The sequence below is a fragment of the Ochotona curzoniae genome, unplaced genomic scaffold, assembly GCF_017591425.1.
Source record: "Ochotona curzoniae isolate NIBS_2020 unplaced genomic scaffold, NIBS_Ocur_1.0 contig_1014, whole genome shotgun sequence".
NCBI classification, from domain to species: domain Eukaryota; kingdom Metazoa; phylum Chordata; class Mammalia; order Lagomorpha; family Ochotonidae; genus Ochotona; species Ochotona curzoniae.
The window spans coordinates 24,343,437-24,362,244 of NW_024464920.1; the positions used below are offsets into that span (position 1 = coordinate 24,343,437).

At 44.3% G+C, this 18,808-nt stretch overlaps 1 protein-coding gene across 2 annotated transcripts; it reads left to right on the plus strand.

The window, feature by feature from the left end:
• The first annotated feature begins 361 nt into the window (after positions 1–361).
• Positions 362–18,626, plus strand: KRR1 (KRR1 small subunit processome component homolog). 2 transcript variants are annotated; one of them, XM_040981430.1, is made up of 10 exons: positions 363–490; positions 9,845–10,017; positions 12,867–13,001; positions 13,173–13,298; positions 13,390–13,473; positions 14,443–14,499; positions 15,512–15,682; positions 16,954–17,031; positions 17,135–17,228; positions 18,196–18,626. In XM_040981430.1, the coding sequence occupies exons 1-10, from the start codon at positions 406–408 to the stop codon at positions 18,333–18,335; spliced, it is 1,143 nt and encodes a 380-aa protein (XP_040837364.1). In that variant the 5' UTR covers positions 363–405; the 3' UTR covers positions 18,336–18,626. The 2 variants fall into 2 exon arrangements, with proteins under 2 accessions (XP_040837373.1, XP_040837364.1); XM_040981439.1 differs by lacking the exon at positions 15,512–15,682 and having other exon boundaries at positions 362–490.
• The last annotated feature ends 182 nt before the right edge of the window (positions 18,627–18,808 follow it).

The following is an 18,808-nucleotide window of genomic DNA, read 5'->3' on the forward strand; positions in this document are numbered from 1 at the left end:
CACCAGCTAGAGTTGGACCAGGATCAGAACTCCATCCTGGTCCGGCAGGAGCCGAAGCACTTAAGCCATCACCTGCTGTCTAGCAGCGTGCGTGATCCTGATTCTGGAGCTGCACCTTTAGCAAAGGGGCTGAGCCTGGCAGGTTCACTCCAAATTGAACGTTAAGTGTCCCAAGCATGCCCCCCGCTGGTAAACTGCAATTCCCAGAATGCAGTCGCAGCGTCTGCGGCTTTCTATTGGCTGCATAGGCCGTCATTATACAAGTGGGTGGGTTTACCGTCGTTCGCCAAGAGATTGCGCAGACTTCCGGGTCTGAGCTACGCGGAACTCATTTTAAAGGGGCAGATTTCAACCGGCAGGTTTTAAGGAGGTTCCATTTCCGGCGCTCCCGGAAGTAGTGTGAAAATGGCGTCCTCGTCACCGAACCGGTCGTCAGCCGCCGACGGGAAAAGTGAGCCTCGTAACCAGAAGCAGAAGCCGGAGAGCCGAGGTGAGGTTGTGCATGGAACGAAGCCTGGGGTTTGTGGACGTGGTTTCCTGGTTTTGGATTGTTGACGGCCGCCGGCTGGCTCTTCCGTATGCTTCTGAGTGGAATTGCTGCTGATGCGGGATGTGGGACGGGGCGGCAGGAAAGATGGCAGGTGTCGCGCCCGCCGCCTGTTAGTCACTGGTGACTTTGGCTGAAGGTCCCCGAGGAATGCCTGGTCCCGTCGGGGCGAGAGGGCGCGGCGGCTGCTCGTTCAGGGGCGAGGATGCCGAGCAGGTGGCCGTGGTAACCGGAGGCTCACGGGGCAGGAGACCCTGGCTGCTCGGACACTGGAGCATCCATGCTGCAGGAAGGCTGCGTGTTAGGGCGCCGCTGCCAGGGCCCGGGCCGCCTGTCTCATTAGTCTCTGGCGTGGTAGTTTTACGCGTTTTCTTCCCTGTCGGTGAGAGGAAGAGAGGCTAGATCCCAGGAATCGTTCAACCAAATCTTCGAAATTGAAAACCTTCAACTCCCAATCTAGACGCATGGGAAGGTACTCAGGGGTTTACTAACAGGTTTTTGTTATTGTTGCTTTTTGAAAATTCATGGTTAACAGCCCCAGCAGGGAGTGCAGGCAGTGAAGTCGGGGAGTCCCACTCTTCTGTTCAGTAATTGTGTTGTCATACGCCCAAAGCCCTCTGTGCCTCCCATGCCACTTTCTTTCTGGTCCGTGAAATAGCCATTCTGAAACCTATTGAATGTTTCCTTTCTCCAAAGTCTGAATTCTCAGTCTCTCTCTCTCTTAATGACTGGGAAAGGGCCGTCTGCATTTCCCTGTCCTGCTTCTTGAGCTCAGCTTTGTTGCTCATTCAGGGTGATTCCTGTAGTGCGGGGTTCTGTACTTTTCCACGGTGTGTCATTGTGTTGCACAAATAGATCTCGACTTGGTGTTCATTCTGCCGTGGCTGGGCGCTCAGGTTGTCCCCACTGCTTGCTGTTTTACACGGTGCTGCTACGAACATAGAACATCGTTGTGTGTGTTATCTGATTTACATAAAGATTTCTCTGGACTAGAAACATGGTGTGGACCACTGAAGTGTCGGGTATGTGTGAGAATGCAGATTCCGCTAAAGGTTTTGTGCCTCTGGGGGTGTCCACCAGCACTGGGTGACAATGCCCAGGGCTCTCAGGCCACTCTGACATTAGGTGTTACATATCTTCAGTTTGAATGTCAGTCCTCTTGGTAGGTGTGAAGTGGTATCTGGTTGTGATTTTGCGCTTTCTGAGGCTTGTGTTGTGGTGCAACAGGTTAAGCTGCTGGCTGGGACTCAGGCATTGCGTATCAGAGCAGGGATTCTAATCCAGCACCTTGTTCACCTGGGAAAGCAGCAGGAGATCCCAGGCGTGCAAGTAATTAGGGTCTCTCCATCCCTGGGTGGAGGGTCAGGCTCCTGGCTTTGGCCTGGCCCCGCCCTGACCAGTGCGCCCGCTTGGAGCCTGAACCAGCAGTTGGAAGATTGGGTGCTGTCTCTCTCTGCCATTATTCCTTGCAAGCAATTAAATCTTTTTTTAAAAAAAGCTTTTGATTTTTTTCTGATTACTAATGAGTTTGCAGTTACTTTTATATATATTGGGGGCTTGTATTTTTTCTGTTGTGAAACTCCTGTTTATTTATTTATTGAAAAGGATATGTATACCTGTCGGAAGAAATAAATGACTCCTTCTCTGGGACCAGCAGCTGCCCAGCTAGGTGTCCGGAGCTGTAGGCTCTGTGGAGAATCACGGACTCCGTGACCAGCCAGGAGTTGGCAGAGGCAGCTGCACCACGGCTCCCACCCAGACTTCCTAGGGCTTGGCCTGCCCGGAGGAGCCTCAGCTGCTGCTTGGGGCCCGTTCAATCAGTGCTTGAACCTAGCAGCTGGGGTTCCACTTCCTGTGTGTGCTTGGAAAGTCAAATTTACAGAGGAGCAGAGATGGAAAGATCTTCTATCTGCTGGTTCACTCTTCAAGTGACCAAAACATCCAGAGCTGACCTTATCTGAAGCCAGGAGCTTCTGGGGCTCCCACATTAGTGCAGCGTCCCAAGGCTTTGGCCTGTCCTCTACTGCTTTCCCAGACCACAAGCAGGGAGCTGGATGGAAAGTGGAGCAGCTGGGACATGAATTGATGCCCACATGGGATCCTGGTGTGTGCAAGGCAAGGACTTTAGCTACTAGGCTACTGCGCTGGGTCCAGAAGGCAACCTCTTGTTTCCTTATAACTCAAGCTTGGAACAGGGTCATGGGAAACATCCCCAGAGATGAGTGGTGATGACCTGAAAGGTTGGTTAGTGGAACAGCCCCAGACCTGCTGCTCAGCTCAGGCTCACCTGTTCTGGGCCAGTGTGATTGGTGTGTTTGCTCCCCTGGGTACCTGCACTTCAGGTCCCACTTTCTCCGGGAAGCCAACTGCACTCACTTGCACACCATTTATATTGTGCATTTTTTTTCTAAATTATTTGATATGCTTATTTTTATCCGAGAGGCCGACTTAGAAGGTAAAATAGAGAGATCTTCCATCCGCTGATTGATTCCTCAAATGGCCACAACAGCTGGAGCTAAGCGGATCTGAAGCTCGGAGCTTCTTTCGGGCCTCCCACATGGGTGCAGGGTCCTAAGGACTTAGGGAATCCTCTGCTGCTTCCCAGGCCACAGGCAGGGAGCTGGATGGGAAGCAGAGCACCCTGAAATTGAATCAATGCTTGTATAGGGTGCCAGTGCTGTAGGCTAAGAACCAGCCTGATAAGCCAGCACACTGGCATCTTGTACATTTGACTGTTTTTCTTAATATATCCTGGCTTTTTATTTTTGTGTATTTTTAATCTGAGGTCTTCGGTTCTGCGCCATGTTCCCAGGTACATGGGCAGTCTTAGGGAGAAGTCATCAGTAACTTCATGTCTAGATAGCAGGAATATGTTGTTTATCGTCATGGAGATTAACTATGTGGAGTGCACAGCCTGTTGCACTATCTCTCTGTATCGATTAGAGCTGACTTTTTTGCCATAGAGCGCTCTTGAAACCCCCTCCACCTTGAACATGAACACTTCATGAAGTGTTAATTGGGTTTCCTATGAGTTGACCTTTTGGAAGATTGCAAATTAACCCGAACTGGAAAAGGTGGTATGAATGGCAGAGAGGCCAAGTCAGGTGAAAGGGCCAGAGAGCCAGCTGTGGTTAGGGCTGCTTCATGCACCAAATCCATCCTTTACCTAATCTGTGCGTGTAAACAATGTGAGCAAGAAAGGATGAGTTTGAAAACCAGTCCTCTGCCCCATTCTGTGGCGTCCAGGGGTAGAAGTAGAAAGGACTAAAAATCCTTAACCTTTGCAGATTCTTGGCTTCTACGGAGTCCTAAAGGAGGGCCTGTGTGGAGTCCAGAGCCCATGTCCTGCCCTGGGACAGCAGTGGCTATTAGTTTCGTGGTATCTGAAGAAAGGACTGTTTCCTTTGCACTGAGATCTCTGCAGACTGCCCCCTTGTGTTGAAACGAAACGGGACACATGCAGTAGAATGCTTGGGGTGGTGTGTGTTTGGTCCTGGGTTCTTGTCTCCCCCACAGGCTGCCCCCCTTTAATTATTCAGTTTGGGCTTTGTGGGACCTCACGGAGTCTCAGTTGGTGATTGTATTGAGAGAAAATTAGCCAGATCATTTTGATAGACATTTTGCACCAAGCAAAAAAAAAAGATTTAAACCATAAGCTTGGGGCACCCCTACACTGTTTTCTTCTGTGTTCCCCACCCCTATACTATGTTGAATCTTCTATTCTTGTAATTTGACTGCTGCCCTACTCTCTTCAATCCCCCATCCACCAGAGGAAAGCTACACACCCACACAGACGCGTTTAATTCTGGGACATTTCCACACCTCTGAAGGATTCATGCAAAACTCCTGAAGAAAATATGAAACCTCTGTCTATCATTCCCAGCCTCCTGAGTGAAGACTGTTTCTTGAAGTGATTCATGACAGTTTCAGATGCTAGGGTATTTGGATGGATCAAATTTACATAATTTATGTCTTAAGGAGAAGCTACTGGGGACCTTCTGTGTAGAAGGTGGGGTTTGCAGACCAAGAATGGAACTGAATGTTTCCAAAGCACTCAGGAAATTTTATGCAGGTGCCAGAAACATATCGAGGTTTTTTAATTGTTTGATAGACAAATGTAACTCCTTGTTTACAGCTCGAAGCCAAAGCTTTGCTTGAAATCTTGAATTTATGCAGAAGGGGGAGGGTAGGGAACTTGTCCTGTGGAGGTTGCCTGCTCATTCCTGAACTGCAGGTGACTGATCCCCGTGGGCCGCAGTGAGCCCAGCACTGGGGCCTGTGTATTGGAAGGCTGATTTTTGTTCTGCTCCTTACTGCCTTGCCCCTTATAAAAATTTTATTATTATTTTCTTACTGTTTTGATGATCTTTACATAGTTGATTAGGGCGCAGAGGGTCAAGGGCTATAGGAAAGTGGAAAAGATCATTGTTTCCACATTATCTTTTTTCCTTCCTGTATCTGGGGGAAGAGGAGAAGGGGAGAAGCCACAGCTACCCTCCCAACCATCTCAAGGTCCCCGATGTGGGGCATGCTCTAAGGGCACTGCTCAGGTGGTTTCGATAGTTCAACAGTTCTGAATTGCTGCCAATCAAACCATTCCAAGCACAATGAAATCTCTTCAGAATTCATTGGCTGATATAGTCCATGTTAGAGTCTCCATTTGCCCAGATTTTCACTGTCAACACTTGGCTGGGGCAGTTGATCAATTTGTTCTCTCCTCTGTTGTGGTACCAGATATCCACTGTTTTGTCTGAGCCACTGAGGAAGTTGAGTTTTGACACATACACTCCATGGTCAGACCATAGAATCTGCAATTCTGTTCATGGTTGGAGTTCTGAGTCCAGTGGTTAAGTTGGGGGGATCCCCAAAGAAGCTTCATCTGAGGTGATCCCAGACCTGATTCTTGCATGTGCTTGCCAATACAGAGTCAGGCACAATCTGTGGTGCCAGTCAGCTTATGCACGTGCTGGTCGTTTCAATTGCTGGGTCAGTTCTGTTTCCAGCCCTGTCTTCTGCACAAACCAATGGGTATTGCAGCCCAGCCTGATCCTGCCCACCATACACTCGGGCCTCACGCAAACCAGTGGGAGCCACAGCCTAGTCAGAGTGACCTGCAATAACCCCCACCAGACCTGCCCCCTGCCTTGGTTACCATGCTTGCCAGTATATACAGCAGACTGGTCCAGCCTCTTCCACATCCCGTTGAGCTCTCATACATGTCATTGGGCACTGAAGCCTAGTTCAACCCAACCAGCCCCACTATCCAGCCCACACACATGTTGGTGGGTGCCATTCTGTCCAGCCACGTCTGCCCCAGTCCTGGTTTTCATGCTCTCCAGTGGGAGTGGTAACCCAAGAGGCAGGTGCCCACTATTTCCCTACTGAGCCCACTCCCACTCCTGTATCAAGTACTCTCCAGGTGGTTCTGCAGTTTAACTTGACAGAATTAGCCCCCTCCTCCAGTGCCAGCCTATACCAGCTGATGCTGCAGCAGAGCCCAACCAACCCACACCCACTCTGACTTATGCATGCACCAGTAGGAATAGTCAGCCCAGCCTGGCTCTTTCCTGATCCAGCTCACATGAGACCAACAGGTGTTGTAGCTCTGCCCAGTTTGGTCTGCCCCCATCCCAACTCAAGCTCCATTGGGAGTGGTGATCTAGCAGGGGAGCACCATACAGCCCCCGTACCAGCTTTTCCCCTACTCCCTTGGGTCTCATGTGTGCTGATTGGGTGCCTCGGCCCGCTCTGGCATGGCCTGCCTCACCTGGGCATTTGCCAGTGATTCTGTAGCCTGGCCTGGCCCAACCTGGCCTATCCCCAATTTCAGCTCATGCTGGTAGGGGCTACAGCCCAGCCCAGCCCAGCTGGTACCCAGTCCCAGCAGTACTGTGTACTGGCATGTGTTGAGACTGAGCCCGTCCCAACCCACATTCCATTCTGGTCCTCAGATTTGCCAGGTGATGTGAACTGACTCTGCCTGGTTCACTCCCAACCTGTGCCAAATGTATGCTGCTGGGTACTGTTCCCTGGCCTGGTCTGGCCTGCTTGAGGAGTTTCCCATGCTCCTCCATCAGAACCTTTCCCAATTACCTTGCCCATTTTCTGATCATCTTATAACAAGTACTGAGTGTCCTTCCCCATTCTCTCCCTGGGAAAATATAATGCATAAATCAGTATTTGTTGGAACTGCATAGGAAAAGGCATAGTAAATAGCATTCAAAGCCATTCAGATGTTTAAATTGGATAGTAACGGCCACATTTGCAATTTAAGTAACTATAGTTGAGTTTGAGGTTTTTTAAAGAATAAAGGTTGGATAACAGGCCTGGCAAGATAACCTGGTGACAAAAGTCCTCACCTTATGGGTTCCATTTTGAGTCCCAGCTGTTCCACATTCCATACAGCTGTTTGTGGCCTGGGAAAGCAGTCGAGGACAGCCCAAAGCCTTGGGTCCCTGCACCCGTGTGGGAGACCCGGAAGAAGCTCCTAGCTCCTGGGTTTGAATGGGCTTAGCTCTGGCCATTGCAGCCACTTGGGGAGTAACCAGCAGATGGTAGATCTTCTTCTGTATCTCTTCCTTTCTGTAAATCTGACTTTCCAATAAAAGTAAATATTTCCTTTTTTTTTTTTTTGCTTAAGGAAAAAGTTGGCTAATACGCTGTTTGAACCTGAAATAGCTAAGTGGATATATGCATAAGAAACAGAAAGCAATATGCCCAACATGATAGCTTAGTGGCTAAATCCTGCCAAGATCCCACATAGCTCTGGTTTGAATCTGGGCTGCTCCACTTCCCATCCAGCTCCCTGCTTGTGGCCTGGGAAAGCAGTAGAGGACAGGCCAAAGCCTTGGGACCCTGCACCCAGGAGAGAGACCTGGAAGAAGTTTCTGGCTTCTGGTTTGGGAAAGCTCAGCGCTGGCCATTGCAGCCTCCTGGGGAGTGAATAGCGCTCTTTCCCTCTCTCTCTCTCTCTCTCTCTCTCTCTCTCTCTCTCTCTGTCTCTCTCTCTGCATATATATATATATATATATACACACACACACATATATATATATAAAATCTACATTTCCAATAAAAGTAAATCTATAAAAAATGTTTAAAAGTAGATTCCTGTCATACCAGAGATCTCCCCTCCATTTATTTATTTATTTAGGAAGACAGGGAGAGGAAGAGACAAATCATTTTCATTCACTTGTTCACACCCTAGATTGCCACAAAGGGCCGGGCTGGGCTGAGCTAGGCCTACCGTGGCTGAACTGGGCTGAATCTGGAGCTTCATCCAGTTCTCCCACGTGAGTGACAGAAGCCCAAGCACTTGGGCCATCCTTTACTGCTTCTCCCAGGGCATTAGTAGTGAACGGGATCAGAAATAGAGCAACTGGGATATGAACTAGAACCAGCATGGGATGCTGGCATTGCAGGTGGCTTTACTTGCTATGCCAAGTACTTGCTCTGCTAGGTCCAAGAATTTCATTTCTAACAAACTTCAGTTTATCCTGTTAGTGCAGGTTTATCTCATACCTTTGGGTAGAATTAAATCTGAAATAGTTGAGTATTATGGGTTCTTTTTTTTTTTTTAAGATTTATTTATTTTTATTGGAAAGGCAGATATACAGAGAGGAGAGACAGAGAGGAAGATCTTCCGTCCGATGATTCACTCCCCAAGTGAGCACAACGGTCGATGCTATGCCGATCCAAAGCCAGGAGCCTCTTCCGGGTCTCCCACGCGGGTGCAGGGTCCCAAAGCTTTGGGCCTTCCTCGACTGCCTTCCCGGGCCACAAGCAGGGAGCTAGAAGGGAAGAGGGGCCGCCGGGATTAGAACCGGCGCCCACATGGGATCCCAGGCGTGCAAGGCGAGGACCTTAACCACTGCGCCACCACGCCGGGCCGAGTATTATGGGTTCTTAAAGTGGGGCTGGAAGTTTTAAAAAGTGATTCAGGAGATAATGTGTAATCGATAAGTATTTCTTTTTAGTGGAAAGAGTTGTGGGCTTTGAGCTTTGCGTCACCTCAGGCAAGTCACTTGCCCTCTTTGTATACAATGCCTAATCCTGTCAAATGAGAATGATAATAATAATAATAATAATAATAATAATAATAATAATGGCTCTTTCTTTATACATGAAATAAAGGCATGTAGACATAAGGCACAGAAGGCTCTTTGGAAAACCTGAAATCCCATAGTTGTGATTTTTGACTGAAAGTATGAGCACACACAGAATCAACTTTTAGACTTTTTTTTAAGGACTTATTTGAAAGAGTGACAAAGACAAATCTTCCATCTGCTGGCTCATTCCCCAAATGGCCAGAGCTCGGCCAGCCTGAAGCTAGAGGCTTCCTGTGGCTCTCCCATGTGGATGGCAGGAACCCAGGTCCTTGGACTGTTTTCTGTTGCTTTCCCAAGCACACTATAGCAAGGAGCTGAGTTGTAAGCGGAGCATCCCGGACTCAAACTGGTGCTCATGTGGATGTGGTGTTGCAGACAGTAGCTTAACCACAGTGCCAACATGTGGGACTCTTTTTTCTTTTTTTAAATTTGTATTTATTTTTTGTTTGAAAGGCAGAATCATAGAGGAGAAACAGAAAACCTTCCATCCTGCTTTAGTCCCCAGATGGCTGCAGTGATTTTACTATAGGAAGTCAAATGTTATTTCAATATTTATTTTATTGGAAAGTCAGATATAGAGAGAGGAGGAGAGACAGAGAGGAAGATCTTCCATCTGCTGGTTCACTCCCCAAGTGGCCGCAATGACTGGAGCTGCACTGCTCTGAAACCAGGAGCTAGGAGCTTCTTCTGGGTCTCCAGCGTGGGTGCAGGGTACCAAGGCTTTTGGCTATCCTCAACTGCATTCCCAGGCCACAAGCAGGGACCTCGATGGGAAGCAGGCTTGTCAGGGATCCCAGCACATGCAAGGTGAGGACTTTTAACGGCTAGACTACTGCCCTGGGCCCAGGTTACTTTTTTTTTTTTTTTGAAACAGGATAGCATTGTAACACAAAGGTAATTGATCTTCAACCCTGACAGTGTAGTGCCAGAGAAGTTTATTGGGTGCTTAGTGTTTGCCAGGCACATGCCAACAAATATGGATATAAAATAGAAGTTGCTTCCCTAAAGAACTTTATCTTATGTTGCAACTGAAATGTATATATATGATTTTAACACATTGTGTTGATGATCATGATGGGGCATGCCCTTTGGCTTTTGAGTGACGGGAAAAGTGGAAGGAAAGTTTGGGATTTTGTGGTGTCAGCCAAGCTAGCTAAACAGCCATGTGTCCATGCTTTGTCTTTCGCAGATGACTCCGAGCTCCTCACTGTTCCTGAGGGTTGGAAGGAACCAGCTTTCTCCAAAGAGGACAACCCCAGAGGACTCCTGGAGGAGAGCAGCTTTGCCACTTTGTTCCCCAAGTACAGGGAGGCTTACTTGAAAGAATGTTGGCCTTTGGTGCAGAAAGCCTTAAATGAGCATGTACGCCAGTTTTATACTATTTTTTTTTTTTGATAGTTTGCTCTTAATGCCTTTGCTTTTAAGTAAGTTTGTATGCAGGTGGACTTTTTAAGGTACTTTTTTAGCACCTAGTTAATTGTGTCCCTTTTTTTTTTTTTTAATTATGTTTTGAGAAGAGAGAGCGTCCCCGTCCCCTCGTCAGTCCCTGAATGTCTGTAGCAGTTGATGCAGAGCCAGGCAGAAACCGTGAACTTAATCAAGGCTCTCCCACACCTGCTGCTTCCCGAGGCTGAAGATGATCATGATGGGGCCTTAGGAAGCTGGGGCCCGTGGCAGATCCTAGTTTAAGCCTAGGCACGGAAATGGAATGCTGGCATCTTAACCAGCTACTTAACTGGACCAGGTACCCAATCCTCCTTTGGTGTTTTCAACAGTTTCAGCAAGCTTCATTGGAAAGGCAGATTTACAGAGAGAAAGATTTTCCATGTGCTCGTTCACTCCCAAAATGACTGCAGTGTCCGGAGCTGATCTGATCCGAAGCCAAGAGCCAGGAGCTTCTTCCAGGTCTCTCTCCTGGGTGCAGGGTCCCAAGGCTTTGTGCTGTCCTCTGCTGCCACAAGCAGGGAGCTGGGTGGGAGGTGGAGCAGCTGGGACATGAATCAGCACCCACATGAGATCATGATGCTTGGCAGTGGAGGATTAGCCAGTGAAGCCAATGAACTGACTCCATTAAGCTTTTCTTTGTAGGTCTTGGTTGTTGTTAAGCTAGTTTTTTTAAAAAGATGAAAAATATTTGTCCCTTTAATGCCTTTAAGGTTACTGTGGAGTATCCAAAACTTACCTGTGATTCCAAACTTTGGAATGCCTTCTCTCAGCCATAGTAGCTGCCATGTTATCTTTTTAGTTAAGCCTTGTGAATTATTGAAATGTCATTTTCTAAGAAGACTTCTTTACTTGGACGAGTATCAGAGAGATTGATAGCGTGGAGGAGAGAAAGATCTTCCATCTGTTGGTTCACTCTCCGAGTGCCAACAGGAAGGGTTGGACCAGGTCCAGGCTGGGAGCCAGAAACCCTGAGTCTCCCATGTTATGAGCAGGGACCCAAATAATTGGGCCATCATCCGCCAGCTTCCCAGGCATGTTAGCAGGAAACTGAATAGAAGCAGAGTAGCTGGAACTGAGAAGCCGCGTTTTGCATCCCAAACACACCCTCCCTGCTTAACTTTCATTTTAAATGAAACATCACATAAAAACAACATCTGTTTTTAGCTACTCCAGTGACCCTTGAGCAGTGTATTTCTGTTAACGATCAGTGGATTAAGAAGTGAATTCAGTGGCTGTAATGAGCCTTTTAAACAAGATTATATGACGTGTGAGAAGGGTAAGATGAAGCTTCTGGTTTAATTTGTGTTGTGTGTATATCTGCATGTGTACTAGGTGTGGAATACAGTATTTCTCACAGGTAGGACTGACTGTTCTGGAGCTGGTCATGCCATTTGGCTCAGTAAGGTTGTATTATAACAGATGTGCACCCCTGGGATAGGTTGGTTTCCCTTACAATCTTTTTTTTTTTTTTTTTTTAATTGGAAAGGCAGCTATACAGAGAGGAGGACAGAAAGAGGAAAGATCTTCTGTCCGATAATTCACTCCCCAAGTGGCTGCAGTGGCTGGAGCTGAGCCAGTCCGGAATCAGGAGCTCTTCCAGGTTTCTCAAGCGGGTGCAGGGTCCCAAAACTTTGGGCCAACCTCGACTGCTTTCCCAGGCCACAAGCAGGGAGCTGGATGGGAAGTGGAGCTGCCAACATTAGAACCGGCGCCCATATGGGATCCTGGCAGATTCAAGGAGAGGGCTTTAACTACTACACAATTGTGCCGGTCCCTTCCCTTACAATCTTTAGTGACCTAGTCTTATATTGTATCATTCATTTATCACTCACTTTTGAAATACATGGAGATAATCCTCATGAGTCAGAAATAGTATTTTTATTTGGTTTGTTGAAAACTGTTGATTATTGTCAGTTTCTAAACAAGGAAGAATTTGTTTTTGCTTTGTATTTAGTCCCCAATACTGCTAGAAAAAGTTGAAAGGGAAAGCCAGTCTTGAATAATGGGGTGTACACTGGAGCTGACTGTAGGACAGAGAAGCTGTACGGCTTTGCATTTATCTTTAGGCCCTAAGTATGCCTCCGTGGGACTAGGTGTGCTTTTTAAACTGTGGATAACATTTATTGCAGTAAATACAAAGTATTCTAATATCAAGTATATGAAAGATTTTAAATAGTTAATGAATGTGTGTATTAGGAAAAAGTTAAATATGGATTTAGAATCTTGTTTTCATTAAACTTTTAATTTTCACTTCATACAATTTTTTAAAGTAAACTTATTCTTTTATTTGAAAGGCAAAGTGACTGAGGAAGCAGTCTTCCGTTTACTGGTTAACTGCCTGAATGGCCACAATTCTGGGTCTGGACCAGGCAGGAGCCAGGAACTGCCACATGTGTGGCAGAGGCCCACGTATGTGGCTGTATCTGCCGCCTCTGCAGGGGCATCAGTAAGCAGCTGTATTGGAAATGGAGCAGCCTGGACCTGAACCGACAGATGGGATTCTGTCACAGGTGGCTGCGCCCACTGTGCTGCAAGGCTGGCCCTCAGTGTCTGAAGTATCCATGTAAATGGTGTGAACTTGCTCCACTTTGCTTTGTGAGCTATGAAGGCCATATCAAATGTTCAGTATTTACATGAACTCGGCTTCTTTGAGGAGCTGATAGAATTGAAGAGATGGCTTCATGGCACAGAAATAGCTTGGATAGGAGAGTGTACGACCAAGACTGAATTTTTTGAACAGGTTTTTGTTTGCTTTCTCTCTGTAGCATGTTAAAGCAACGCTGGACCTGATCGAGGGCAGCATGACTGTCTGCACTACCAAGAAGACTTTTGATCCCTACATCATCATCAGGGCCAGAGACCTAATAAAGCTGTTAGCAAGGAGTGTTGCATTTGAACAGGTAAGTCTAGAGCTATGGAGACTTTTATTTTGAGCAACATTAGACAACCTATAGAATTCTCTTTAATCCCTTTCATCAGCAAGTTTTCAAGTTTGTGTTGATATCATTAGCATATACTTAGGGTAAATGTAAATTTAAAATATTGATGAAGTATTTTTATTTTTCCAAAAGGCAGTACGAATTCTTCAGGATGATGTTGCATGTGACATTATTAAAATTGGTTCTTTAGTAAGAAATAAGGAGAGATTTGTAAAAAGACGACAGCGACTTATTGGTCCCAAAGGATCTACATTAAAGGTACATTTTTTTTTTTTAGTGGAAAAGTTGAATTTCTTGCTGCCATTTTTTTCAGTGTACTAAATTTCAGTGTACTGCTCTTTCAATATAGGCGCTGGAACTCTTAACAAACTGTTACATTATGGTTCAAGGAAATACGGTTTCAGCTATTGGACCTTTTAGTGGTTTAAAAGAGGTAAGAACTGTGTTTTGTTTTTTTTTTTTCAATTTGCAGTAAAGAACAAGTTAAAAACTAATTTGGTTATCATAGTGCATTTAATACTGTATTGCTTCATGAGTATTTCTTAGACTGTACCTTGGTTTCCCATTTAGCATATACTTTGCACAGGGAACCACCACTCCGGACCTTAACACGTTACAGCTGACTTCTCATGACAGCAGAGAGCTCTCTTTCTGATTTCGGTCTTTACATTCTCATGCCTCCCGCTCCCAGGGTTGAAGTGGGCGTTTAAAGCTTAGTCTGTGACACATGAGAAACATAGTGGAGTTGTGTGTTCATGTCTCACTATTTACAATATGCTCTATAACAAAATCAACCCTGAAAACCTTTCCTCTCAAACTGTTTTCTGTTTCAATTTTAATCTAATGTTTTCATGAATATTTTAAAAGTTGTGTGAAAACATGCGAGACAGATGTCGTTTAACTTTTGTTGCTTCTGTTGTGATTATGACGGTGTAATTTTACTGACTTTCCAGGGCTTTTTCTAATAAACTGCCCTTTTTTCATGGAGCAATAATAAACAAGTTGACTACTTTATAATTGTTACAGTAGTCTCTTGAGGGTATATGCGTCTATTGTAAAAGTAGGAAGAAAAATTAAATGCCTTTCCTTTATGTGTATTAATGGAAGTATTTGAGCCTTCACTTTTTGAGTCTAAATTTAACTGTCTTCCCTCTAAGTCACAGTTTCAGAGTGTTGCTGTTACTAATTCAGTCTTCCAGTTTTGGCAGTCACTAGGAAACCTCATTGTATTCAACAAAGTTTGTATCAGCAAAGAGCCAAAAGCCACTTGGCAGTTAATGGAGTAGCTCCATTAACTCGATAGCCAGTCCCCAATTAATGATACTTTACAGCGTCGTGATCATCAGCCCAGTTCATTAAGGCATAGGTAAGCATCTAATTTACTTTTCTTTGCAAATTTCAGGTTCGAAAAGTAGTCCTAGATACTATGAAGAATATTCATCCAATATATAATATTAAAGTAAGTATTGATTATATGTGATTACTAGTGATAGGATTCAGTCCATTCAGCTCTAGCCCAGTCCTAACACTGTTTCTTTAAAAGCATAAGTTTCTGCGGAGAATAGTATAAGAGCCATTGAAGGGAATACTGCAAGGTATTAAATGGTTCTGATAAAATGAAATAAACTTCAGAGTTTGTTGTCTGCAATGCAGTCAATAGTCTTAAATTATGAGTAATATTTAAAATGTAGTCTTTCAAGTTTTCTGTTTCCTGCTAACTGAAGTCTAAAACCTTTTTTGGAACTTAGTATCCAAATTATATTCCTTTTGAGAGGTATCTGTTAAATTGTGTATGTACCAAGTTTGTCGTTTTACCTAGGTATGTATCATGGTATAAAGAGTCATTTTATTGTGGGTGTTTGTTGAGCGGTCTAATTGAGAAGGTTAGAGTAAGACTGATGTTGTTGCCAGTGGAAGGAAACTAGTTGTGTATCTGACCAGAGCTGCATCCTTCGGTGTTCCAGTGTTTGTAAATGTCAAGTGGAACAGGGAAAATCTGAAAACACTGATTTTTGTCTAGTCCTGTTTTTTCTCCATTATTGAAAGCTTGCCACTTATGTGGGTGAACTAATATAGAATGTTCCCTGCTGTTAAATTTTCAATCATTATTTCTTAAATCTTAAATGGAGAGAAAAATGAGACTAACTCAAGTTTTCTTTAGTTGAAAGGTAGTTACAAAGTGAAGGGAGGAGGAGGGATTATCTGCGTTACTCCCCAGGTGGCCGCGAGATGTCAGGCTCCAGGCAGCTCACCCCATCAGGTCACAGTGCTACCCCGTGGTGCTGCTTTGCTTTATTTTTAATGGTTTTCTGATGCTTTATTATAATTGAGATGTTACATATCTTCATTGTGAAACTGGCTTCCACTAAAGAGACAAGGAGCTGTTGCTTTCTACTTATACTTTATTAGCTTTACAAATGTATGATGTGACAAATGATTTATAATTTTTAATTTTATTTGTGTGATTGAAGACCTTAATGATTAAACGAGAGCTGGCAAAAGATTCTGAATTGCGAACACAAAGTTGGGAAAGATTTTTGCCACAGTTTAAACACAAAAACGTGAATAAACGCAAGGAGCCAAAGAAGAAAACTATTAAGAAAGAATATACGCCATTCCCACCACCGCAGCCAGAAAGTCAGGTTAGTACCGAAACTTTCATCCTGTTTTGGCAGAAACTTAGCACACTTGAGGTGGGGAGCCTGAAGGTAACTTTGTATAGGCCTATGGGAAGTCTTGGACATTTTCAGTTAAGACGCATTCTAAGCCATCAAGGTGTCCTTATAGGCACTATAAATAATTCAGTGACTTAGCCCACAGTGGTCTCTACTTAGCAACATTTTGGTGACTCTGTACCATGGCAGTGCGTTGTATCATCATGTGTCTATCAGCTTTGTTTCATTTCCTTTCCTACCATAGGCAAGGTTTCTTTCTTATGTGTTATTTTTTTCCAGGCAGGTGCTTCTTTCCTTTATTCCTTGTAGAGAAAACTGTTAAACTTGGATCTGTAACAAAATGTGACTTTTCCAGAATGTGGCTACCAAACTAGAGAAGAAAAATCTTTAGGTTAACTAAAAAATTTTTTCTCAGTTCTTACCTGTTCTTGGCAGGTGGCATTGCATTATACTGCACTGAAATAATTGAGACCATCACATGAAAAGTGTTCTAGTTCTTCTCACTGGTGACTTTCCTGTTTCACCCTTTTCTATTTGTTCTTGGGCCTCATCTGTCTCCTAAAGGGTCTTGCTCCATCCTCTGTCTTCCTGCTCTAATTTTTGTGTTTGTCCAACTCACCCCCTTTCTGTGTTTCCATTTCCTTCTTTCCTGCAGCCCTGTGATTGGAGTTTTTCAAGGGAAATTTGAAGGGAATTTACAGGAACATCAAGGGGGAAATGATGGAGTCAGTTTTGGACAGGGAGGTAGGAAGGAAACATAGTTACAGATTACATTTTCATAGCCTGTCATAGAGGCCTCTCGTATAGAGAAGTACTCATTAAATCCTGACACTGCTTGATTTTCATTCTGCATTGCGTTCACGGCCTTGGTTCTAAGCTGTTACCTCGAGTTCTGCAGTGCTCTGTACCTGATGAACCTTCCTCCTGGAGACTTGCGGTCCTTCGAAAGGCACATCCTGCCTCCTCTTCCTGGTCCTCGGGCTCCTTCCGGCTTCCCCAAAACGGATCATGCCAGCTGCCTCTCTGCTGAAACCCCTCTCATCTCCCCTACACTATCGGCTTTTGTATGCCACACAGCGTGCTTATATTCTTTTACATATGTACTTCCCTGGATGTTCAGTGCAGTTCGTTATTTTTGTTACTGGTTTCATTAATTATCCCAAGAATGTTAACTATATTAGCACATGATCCCTTGTCTACATGTTTTCTGACACAAGTGTATGTACTATCCTCAACAGATTGATAAGGAACTGGCTAGTGGCGAATACTTTCTGAAGGCAAGTCAGAAGAAACGACAGAAAATGGAAGCAATAAAGGTAAGGCTGTCTTAATTTTACAACATTAATGGCATAGTTTATAGGATCTTCAGTTATTAAACTAAAAATTATATTTTAATAGTTTGCTTTTGTCTTAATGTAGGCTAAACAGGCAGAAGCTCTCAGTAAGAGACAAGAAGAAAGAAATAAAGCTTTCATTCCACCAAAAGAAAAGCCAGTTGTGAAACCTAAGGAAGGTAATGTTTGCCTTTTAGCTGCTGACAGGCTGTAAAAGTCAAAGCCATAGGGACTTGGTCTGAACCTCGGGAGTGCTAAGAAAGCATTAGGCTTCTTAGCCTTTCATTCATTACTAATCCTAGGGACAAAAAAAAAAGACTGAGGTGGTCTACTTGTCCCAGGTGATGGTCTTCCCCAAGCTTCTGACCCGGGCTTGGAACCACTCTGGATTGTACAGGTGTAAACCTGAGGCAGTGAGATCCCTGAGCTGTGTTACAGGGCCTCGGAAAGGCTGGACTTTTGTTATGTAGTCTGTGGCATAAGCTTATAAGCTTTGTTAGTATATTGTTGATGCAAATAACTCCTCCCCTAGCAGTGAAGGACACAGACAATGTAACGGCAGGAAGGTGTTAGTAAGGGGCTGTTTTTACGGTGATTAAGAGTATAGTACCTGCTTCCCTCCCGTTGCTCTGTGGTTCGTCTGATGAGGTTTGATCTTGAGGTCTTCAATACTCTGAATAAATGCTAGGGGAGAGTGTCCTTTCCCCCCCTTGTCCTGCCTTTCTGTTTTACACATCCTTCCAGCATTGAATAGATGTTGGTTCTTTCAGGAGGATTTTCAAAAACTTGTTTAGAAAACTGTAATTTTACGTTTTTCTGGGTGGTATTGACCTGTAGCTACATAATCAGCCAAAATGCTGGGAGGAGGGTATGTAGTAGTTTCCATATTTTGAAATTCTGGATTGCTCCCCTAAGTAAAAATAGTCTAATATCTTAAGGATGTAGTTGAATCCAGGGCTTGCTAAAATTGCTAATTTCTCTGATGCATATTTAAAATACAACTTATTACCTCTCAGTTTGAAGAAATTTTAACTCTTCCTAAAAGTATTTTATAACATTAGCTTCTAGTTAGCCTCTGAAATCATCTTGAATGCATACAGATATTTGGTAACATCTAAGTAATTTACTTGTCTTTAATTTGTCTAGCTCCTACTGAAACTAAAATTGATGTGGCTGCCATCAAGGAAAAAGTTAAGAAAGCCAAAAATAAGAAATTGGGAGCTCTTACAGCTGAAGAAGTTAAGCTTAAAATGGAAGCAGATGAGAAGAAAAAGAAAAAAAAGTAACATTCAAAACCAAAACTGAACCCAGAACTAAACATAATATTGCTAAACTCCTTTTGTAAAGGATTTGATACAAAGGCTATTGCCTTATTTTTCTGATCATAGAAGTATTCTTTATAAATTATTGTATTCTCCATGTCTTGAAAAGTTTTGTACTAGGAAATAATAAATGTATGTTGTATGTACTACGTTCCATGCAGGTTTGTTACAAGGATGATTAAGATTTTTTAATACAGAAAGATTGTGGAATATGTCAAAGTCTTTAATTACCAAAGTAAATATTTAGGCTTATCACTTCTTATGGTTTCGTTTTATGTATCATCTAAGACAAAAAACACAAAACTAAGTTTTTCTGAAGTCAAGTCTCCCAGGTAACATTCTGCTCTCAAGCCTGGCAAAGTGATAAACTGGAAAGCCATCAAGTTGCAACAGCAAAGGAGACCTGCAGAGTGCTTCTCGCAGGGGCTCGGGTCACT